Source organism: Ochotona curzoniae, unplaced genomic scaffold (assembly GCF_017591425.1).
Source record: "Ochotona curzoniae isolate NIBS_2020 unplaced genomic scaffold, NIBS_Ocur_1.0 contig_2599, whole genome shotgun sequence".
In the NCBI taxonomy this organism is placed as follows: Eukaryota; Metazoa; Chordata; class Mammalia; order Lagomorpha; family Ochotonidae; genus Ochotona; species Ochotona curzoniae.
The window spans coordinates 15636428-15646058 of record NW_024465520.1 but is presented as its reverse complement, the minus strand read 5'-3'; the positions used below and the strand labels follow the sequence as shown (position 1 = coordinate 15646058).

At 39.6% G+C, this 9631-nt stretch overlaps 1 protein-coding gene across 1 annotated transcript; it reads right to left on the bottom strand.

The window, feature by feature from the left end:
- Positions 1-603: 603 nt before the first annotated feature.
- Positions 604-8525, bottom strand: OTOL1 (otolin 1). The gene is made up of 4 exons (XM_040974944.1): positions 8156-8525; positions 4679-4768; positions 1905-1976; positions 604-1475 (listed from the first exon to the last, which is right to left on the bottom strand). Exons 1-4 carry the CDS (start codon positions 8523-8525, stop codon positions 604-606), a joined length of 1404 nt encoding a protein of 467 aa, XP_040830878.1.
- Positions 8526-9631: the final 1106 nt, after the last annotated feature.

Genomic DNA, 9631 nt, shown 5'->3' with positions numbered 1-9631 from the left:
CCTTCTAAGCACAGTGATTTGATGAATGGTTGTGTTTCCTGTGACCGAGCAGTATGTGGATCAACTTTTTTTTCCATTTTACCCAACACAAAACTCCACATTTCATAAATCAACATTACATACAGATTAACATACCATGAGAATATTTGTACTTTTCAAGAAAATACTCCCAGGAGAATGAGATCCTCCCGGGAACTTGGAGAGAGACCTGAGCTTGTGGTGTGTTCACAACTAGCCTTACACTCACAGACAGAAGCAACACATGTGCACGTGAGACGCAGAAGATTCTAGAAGAATATATTTATTATTTGTAAGACTCACTCATATTTTGTACACAAATATTATTGCCTAAATGGCATGGGTAGTATTTCAGTAACATAAACGAAGTTAGTTGCAGAGTTGATATACCAAAGTTCTCAAATACCCAAATACTTTTAAAGGAGATACCTTAAAATAGAAATAATGATTGTCTCCAGGGATATAATTGTCTCATTTTTCTATATCAGGCTTACAATCATCTAAAAATTGAAGTTTTTAATAGCACTACTCTATATTAATGGACTTACTCCAATCAAATCGCACTAAAATGTTCAAAATTCAAGCTTATGGTGGAACGCCAAGAGTTTCCTCTGGGTATAAAAGGAACCCAGTAAAAATGCAGTTGTCCTCAGCACTGGCGTACATCCCATTCCAGTCCTTCGACACTTCCAACCACACTTGGTCTCCCGCATTTAATTTCAGGACAATGAGGAGAGAGGCTTGGTCTATCTCCTGCCCGTAGAGGGTCTCCCTGGTCTTGAACTGCCTCTTGTTCCCAGCTACGAGGCAAATCCGGGCGGGACGACCCCGCACGGTGACGTGGTAAGAGAAAACATATGTTCCAGGAATACTGCAGTTAAATTTCCCAGTGATGGGGCTGTAATCCCCTTGGTCATTATACAGGACCTTGTTGAATTTGATAGGTGCATTGGGAGGAGGAAAAGGCTTGGATAAAGCCGCACTGAAGGCAGAGCGAGGAATTCTGCCCATCTCCCCCTTGGAGCCCTTGGAGCCCCGAGAGCCCTTCTTACCCACAGGGCCTCGGGTCCCTTTGCTCCCAAGGTCACCCTTTGGTCCAGCAGGGCCAAGGAGCCCAGGAGGTCCTGACTCCCCCTTTTCTCCTTTAACCCCTGGCTCACCTTTGGCCCCAGGCAGGCCGCTGGTGCCCCCTCTGCCTCTGTCTCCTTTCAGCCCCTCCTCTCCCTTTTGCCCTTTCCCTCCCTTCTCCCCAGATTCTCCACTGTGGCCCTTCTCTCCCCTCTCTCCCTTCTCACCCTTGGCTCCAGGCCTCCCCTCTGTGCCAGGGGAGCCCTGGGTCCCTGGCTCTCCTCTGTCGCCTTTGGTGCTGTTCCCACACGGGTCCCCCTTGGAGCCTTTTTGCCCTTTGACTCCTGCCAGGCCAGCATTTCCTTTCTCCCCCTTAGGACCGAGTCCACCTGAAATGGAAAATTAGAATGATGTTGAAGGATCATATGCACTGGAAACTGTATATGATTAGCCCAGTGTTCAAACAATAAAAAGGACCATCTTTGGGATGGGGTCAAGTATATCTGACTCCTGCCTTGGTAATGGCTGTGCCAACAGAGCTCTCTCCCAGGAGTCATTACTGGGATCCCACAGGCTCAAAAAGCTTCCAAGAAACAACAGCTGACTACTGGGAAACAAAGGAGGGCTCAGATCCTTGTACCTTATTTCCAAAATTCTGGGCAGGGCTAGTCACACTTCATTCAGTCAGGACACTGAATGGTTAAAAGGATGATGAAATTAATATTTCCCTCACCTTTCTGATAATTGCAAACACAAACAGGAAGGGATCGAGCACTCAAAACCCACACGACAATCCCCAGTGGACAGTCTGTATTTACCTTGTTCACCAGGTTTCCCGGGATATCCGGGAATTCCACTTGCTCCTTGGTCCCCACGTTCTCCTTTAAGTCCTAAAATGATACCAAAATTAACTTTTTTATCACTGTCTTTTTTTAAATTTATTTCTTTTTGTTGGAAAGGCAGATTTACAGAAAGAAGAACAGAGAGAAAAATCTTCCATCTGCTGATTTACTCCCCAAATGGCCATAAAACAGCCAGAGCTGAGCCGATCTGAAATCAGGAGGTCTCCCACCTAAATGTAGATGCTCAAGGCTTCGGGCATCCTCCTCTGCTTTCCCAGCCACAGTCAGGGAACTGGATGAGAAATGGAGCAGCCGGGACATCAAAGGGGATGCTGGCACTTGTTGGTAGAGGATTAGCCAATTAAGCCATAATGGGGTGCCAATGTATTTATTTTTGCTGTATCTAACATCTCTTTGGAAACCACTTTGCATTCCAGTATTTTCTTTAACCTAATTCTCTAAGGGCAAAATAATGTAAAAAAGAAAAATATACTGTACCAGCTTCTTCAAACAAAACTCCTCTTTGCTATCTACAGTCCCATGACTCCTCTAACGTCCCCACAGAATGCCTGTGACATCCTATTCACACTGTGTCTGATGTGTTCATGTTTTTCCTATTATGAATTTTGTATCACAGTTAGAAGACCATTTATCCACACATGTCCAATTTCAACACAAAACACAAAATTCTGCAATTGGCTAGACATGGTATTACATACACCCACCCAGGAAAGAGTGTCCTTAACATAAAGCAGCAGAAAAAGCTAATTTTCAGTTTACATTTGATAATTTTTTCACCTTTTGGACATATTATGGAATTGTGATAATTCATATTTAAAAGCATACTAAAAGAACCAGGTTTTTAGACACTTGCTATAATGTTATAAAATTTATTATTTTCAATGAGGCCTAACCCATCCTGTTACATTTGCAATTGTAAATAACAATGTTAATGGTTATAACAACTAACTAGTATGGAATGTTTACTTTGCTCCAAACTTTTATCATTTTTTAAATTTAATCCATCTTTTCTCAATACAATTTTATTTGGTATTAATAACACCTCTTACATAATCACAAGGGACTCATCTACCAGAACACATTACATCAAATAAACACTACAGTATTTCAATGCTAACATTTCCTGTTCTACTTCTTAAGTGAAGGAAAATCCAAAATCAAAAACACAGAACTTCCCTCAGTCCCCAAGACCAGCTAGGATATCCCACCACTGGCTCCTCGGTGGAGTTCTCCAAGTAGCTAGTTCCTCCTTTATCACTCTGTTGAAACACAAGACTTGGACATCAAGAAAATATCGAAATACAGAAAAATGAAACCTCAAGTGGACGTAAAGCACAAATCCAGTCCTCGTCAAATATCAAACTCTGACCTTCACCACACAGAGTTACTCCAGCTCTCAAGTTCTTTTGAGGAGTTCAAGCCTTACAACGGATTTACTCAGTCACGTAGTGTTTAACTGGAATTCAGTCATTCAGCTCATTTTTTAAGCGTTCAGTATTAACAGAGTCCAAGTCTGAAAGTAATAGGGAAGTGAAGTTGCCACTTTATAGACATTGGTTGAATGAGTTTCTACTTTTGATCTCATCAAAAGCATCAAAGCATATTCTTTAAGAACCTTATCTTACATTACTTTCCTGGTTTTCTTCTACTTCCTGAAGTCTAGCTCCCAAATGTACGACTCACTGGGGAGGTCCATCACTCATCTTTATTTCATAGAGTTTTTTGCTCACATAATTTAGTCACAAAAGGATTAAATGTTTCCAAGAATGAAAATCACATAACTGACAAGTGTGAAGTAGCTCTCTCCTACCTTAGCATCTTTTTTGAGTAATTACTTCACTGAATGTTCTACCAGCAATGAGTTAGGCAGTTCCCCAGCCATGTGGAGGGTGATGTATAGACAATATTAGGTCTTCTGACATGTGACATGGAGGCTAAAACATTTAATATGATCGATGGACGGTATTTCTACAGGCTGCCGATATTCACCGAGGGATTTCTAAATGTCCTGGTGAATCTGTAACCTTCCCCAATACTTTTAAGCACTTAAATAACCGGGGCTTTCCTGAGACAGAAAGTATTCTTTGCAGATGAATCTGTAGAATTGAAGAATTTCTAAACTGAAAAAAAAGATCTATAAGAGCATCTGTAACTCAAATTCTTCTCTGACAATGGCACAAGTAAATACCTAGTGCATTTCCTCAAGTTTCCAGACAAGCAGAAGTGAGTGTCCAAGATCATTTTTATCTGCTTTGTTACTTCAGGTTTAATTCATTTGCCTTCCCACTGTTGACACTGGCTCTGATTTTAGAATGGCCCAAAAAGATTTGTTGGAGTCTCCTTAGTGGAAAGATTATCCACCTACACTGAATGGAAATTGCTTGTTCTAGTTAAATAAGAATTATTTGTGTCATAAAAATTTACAGAAACAGACTCTCGACCAGAGAATACACCCTGAGGTTTCTCATCCTTTGCTAACAGGTAAGGAGATGAAAATGAGAAAGCTGTGAACATGCAAGCATGCATGTTCATGCATGGATGCGGTTTGTGTTCAAAATTTTGCTATTGGCTGCTTATGAAATTTATGTATCAAATTTAATTTAGTATGATTTAGAAAGTATTTAAATTTTCCAAAATTGATCTATCTACAAGTGTACTATTTATTCAACAATTTCAGGAAGTTCGAGACATTTCTTGAGTTTTAACATGAAATAAAATGACTTGCCTACCCTTCTCTCCTTTCTGGCCCCGTGAGCCTTGGGGTCCAATAACTCCAGGTGGTCCTTGGATCCCCACATCACCAGCCTCTCCTTTAGAACCTGGAAACAGCATTGATTTTAGAATTGTAGGAAAAGAAACCTTCTTTTTGAAATTCAGAAAGAAAAAAACACCATTTTATTAAGACAAATAACTATGAACGTTCTAATGATAAAGTCTAGATGAGGATAAACTATTACAGAGTTCTAAGGGCAAACTTTTTGTCTGATTTGCAATTCTGTCCTACCTGAATAGATAAATTGAGCCCATTAGTACTTGTCACTGCATTCATGGCAGTGACCAAATGATTCAGAGAGGCAGTACTATATCAAACAGTAAGAACAAAATGATTATCTGACACTTAACCTCATGTGGATCGCACTTTCAGATTGGAATTTCCCATTTATCCACATAATCACTCATTCAGGAGCTATTTCTGCAATCTCCTTTATACCAGGTACCCTGTTAAGTAGGGAAAAACACAGTCATCAGCTTTCCGGCACCCTACCTTCTTGAATCTGAGAATGTGTGAAAGGAAAATTTGAACCTATAGCCATCAAGATAAATAGGGATCGCCATGCTGCTGTTAATGATATAAGGGGGAAAGAAGATCTTGCTTTTAAGTTGTGCTAACAGAATCTAATTTATATTTGTGAGATCAGAGACTTCCGTGAGAAAATAGCAGTTGGCTAAGGCCCAATGAATGGACCTGGATTTTTGGAAGCAAAAAGTAGGTAGACAAGTATTTCGGGAAAAATACATATAGAAAAATGATGCTGTTTTAGGAAACTGAAGGAACAGCACCAAAAGTAGAGGTGAGGATCAACCAAAAGATTGAGGGGGAGGAAAGCAGCAGCTGAGGCAGGACTCCTTCCTCCTTCTTTGTTCTTGCCTACTGAGGAATTTCTGGGCCACGGGGACAACTGGGCTTGGGATCATCATCCTTCCTGTAACCTCAGTCCTGTACAAAGATTCTCAAGCTCTACAACCACCTTCAGAGTGTAGCAATTTACAAGTTAACTATGTTGATAAAGGCACTCAATTAAATTACAGCAATACTGCATTGTATGGTATTATATAATATTACTATAATTAAAATGGGAAATTTGCATTTAACAGAATTCTTCTTTGAAAGAAAATTGTATTTCTTTGGAAGAAAATTTTTAAGAAATGGTTGATAATGGAGATGAAGACTTATGAAGGTCCAAGTAACCAACAGTGTTTGTTAAATGTACCTGTCTAGAAAAGTAGGGCTTACATGAAGGCATGGAATGGAGAAATTATAAGCAGCTGTGATGGTGGCAAGCCATGTGGCCAACTGCATTTCATTGTGCATGGTTAAACTATCAAGGGAGATGAGAAGGCTCTACAAAGGTTGATGGCGGTCACACAAGGACACAAGGAAACAAAGGCTGTCCCTCACAGCTAAAATGCACCTGTAGGTTTGAATGGCAAGAATGAACACGATAGGAAGAGTTGGAGCTTGAAGGTTCACAGACCAAGCTGGACTTTCATCCAGGTAGTGTGGTCTCTGGGCCGAACAAAAACTTTAACATAAGATGCTTGAAATGCACTCATATTTTAACAGTTTCATAAAGATTAGAAGTTATTTAAAGTACCTAACCATTCTTAACACATAGTAGGTTTCTACTATCATAACTGAACTCCAAAAGAAACAGAGCGGAGTATTCATCATTGTTGGCCAGTAGGTAGACCTGAATATTTCAAAACATTTGCCTTCACAAGCAGTGTAAAGCTGGAGGCTTTTTAACAATGGTGATGCAAAATGTAATATGTGTGTTTTGTGTTTTCATTTAATCAAGGACCAAAAAACAACAAAGAAAAATTAAAATAAATGGCTTTGAGTATCTTTATTTTCCTTTTTCAAGTTTTCTCGATGTTGTTCTTACACTAGATTTCTAACTTAAAATAAAAAGAAAAGAAGTCGGGTTTGGCAAACACTGCTAAGGCTAGAAGAAACAGTTCTCTCTGAATCTTATAAACAGGATCCTATCATTACTAGCTTCAGAGTGTTGTGGAGACCAGTCTTATCCCACAGAGTAAAAATAGCATATTGTGCATTTATTCTACTCCAGGCACCACAATGAGTCGTCATGTGTCAGATCTCATTCAGCTGTCTTAATTCCATGAGTGTTATTCTTACCTCAATTTACTTTTTTAGACACTGAGACTTAAACAAGGAGAGTATCCTTACACAATGACAAACCAACATTCTGAGCTGTTACACAACATTCAGTCCTCCTAGCTGGCTAAACAAGTGGCATAACTTCAAAATATTTATCACCTGTGTTTAGAGGCCAGGCTGAGCGCCAAAAACAGCCGAACTGAATCCACCACTGGGATGTTACAGGCCCTGAAGTTACAGGCCACATGTCCCCGGACGATGGGCAGCAAACAGCTTTCTGCTTGACCATGCCCTTACGACTGTCACCCCCACCCAGCCTGCCAGGCTGCTGGGACAGGAAAAGTTCGGGTAGGCATGATTTCCTTAGTCTCATTATCTTTCCAATATTGTTTAACAACCCTGAAATGATGTTGTCATCGATGTTTGTACTGGGCGTAAATACTGAGCACATTTCTGAAAAGGTCACTGCCATGGCATGAAACAAATGAAAAGCTCAGTAAGGGTGCATAATCACTGATTTTATAACTTTAAAAACCACAGGTAAGACACAGTAAATGTTTATGTGTATTTGTTTTTCAAGCAATAGCAAGTTTGAAACTGACTTGCTAATCTTAATGTTACCTTTAGCTCTCTGCTGGATAATGTGTAGAAGTCAAAACGTTTTGTAATAAAGCTGAGAGTGTACTCATTGTGGATATATAAAAGTCATTTGAAATGTTGAAACGCATAACCACGGCGTTCAATGGAGATTCGTTCTGGGCAATGCCACAGTGCTGCCTCAGAATCTCAATGAAGCAGAGTGGATCCGGGGCTACTTTCTCACCTCACAGGCAGCGCATTCCTAACCTTAATGACAAATGGCACTGGAAAAAGCCATCAGCCAGCACACTCTCCCCAGCAGCAAAGCTGCCATCCACTCCACTTAAAATAAGCTATTAGTGAAAAGCATGTCCTGGCAATAAGCCTAAGCAGCACCAGGGCTGAAGCTGGCTGTCCTTGACACTGTTCTAGGCAGCATCATCCAACAAAAGACTCCATATCTGCACTGCCCAATATGGCACTCACTGGGCATTGTGGTTACAGCGCACCTGTGATGTGACGACTTTCATTAACTAAAGTTTTCAATTTATCTAATTTTAATGTTTATTGCTAGCCAAACGTTAGACAGTGACTGGTAACACTGAACAGTACAGCTCAGATGCATTTGTCACAGTATTACACGTCTACCTGCCACCACTTGCATGGTCATTTGACATGTCTTTGGGAACTTTCCACCCTCTCAACTTCATAAGTCTTCAAGTACCTGGCTTTCCCATCTCTCCGGGTTCTCCCTTCTGCCCTTCAACAAGTGAACAACAACCACAGCAATTCGGGAGAAAGTCATCCGTGTCAAGGGAGACGTTTTCAAAGGGCGAGAGGGTGGCAGTGCCCACGGCAGAATCCAGGGTCAAGGAGTCAGTGGCTGGTTTTGCTGCTGCAGCCATGTCAGCCGTTCCTGTGAAGGGACTCTCTTCTTCAGGAGGTGGGCTACTGGTCAGCTGCAGATGCTCTGGAATTTCTTTTCCCTCCGATTTCTTTGTAAATTTGCTATATGGAGTTGTCTTTGCTATTGTGTCGATATCAGGGATTGCCAAAATAATTAAAATGGCAGAGAAATAAGGAAAAATCCACATATTTGAAGCTGGAAAACAAACATAATAAGAATATATCACATTGAAATGAAATGTAATAGGGGAATATTACATGATCTAAATATATACTTATATGAAAGAAATAGACATACAAACCATAAGAATGAACAGTTTACCGAGTATATATTTTGACACTTTTATTTTTGTACTTTTATATGTACATATATGCTTGAATTTTTTATTTAAGATATTTATTATAAGTAACTATATTTCAATTTTCCTTTCTAGTTGATTTTTCTGGGTTGCATATCCTAAAATAGTGTTTCCAATCATTCAAATTATTTTGCCAAATAGCCAACATGATCTATAATAAATTCAATGGGACTTAATAGTTCATTTGCCCTGTGGAAAAGAAATATACATAATTTCCTGACTGACCTCACTCAGATTTATGGGAATCAAATACACTTGTATTAGAAGGAGATGAAAAATATTGAGCTGAAGAGTTTATTCCAACTAACTTTATTATTTCAAGAAAAAAAGCTGGTGAAATATTCCTTAAGTCTACATGGGATAATGGTCCTATTGTGAGAGCAGTCTTCTAGGATATATTGTACTAAATGGAGAGACAAGAAAAAAAATCAAAATTTGAATATACTATGTTCTTAAATTTTTTTTTGCGTGTCACTTCATTCTCTCCTTGTTTCATATTTTGGGAAGTTTTCAAAAAAACCACATTTATCTTTGCACAGTTTTAATAGAGTATAACTATTCTTACAATATGATGTAAGTTTCCCAGTAAAGTGAAATTTTGGTAGTTCACAGAATTCTGTTCCCTATAAGCTCCCAGTACTCATGTGGCTCTGCTTAATGAGGGGAAAATGTAGGAGTAACAAAACAAATGGCAAGAGCATAAGGAAAATAGAAATAGGGAAAGTAAAGATGCCTGCTATTTATGGAGTCCCCACCACCATGAGTTTCTAGAACAATCTTCTAAGTAGATGACACAGTATTTTCTCCTCCACAGTTTTCTTCTGGAAGAAACATTCAGGCAGCAAGGGGTTTCATATTTTGCCCAAGGTCACACAACTAGTAAGTTACGGACTCAGTACTTGAATCCAGATCTGTTTAATTTCAAAGCCTTTAAA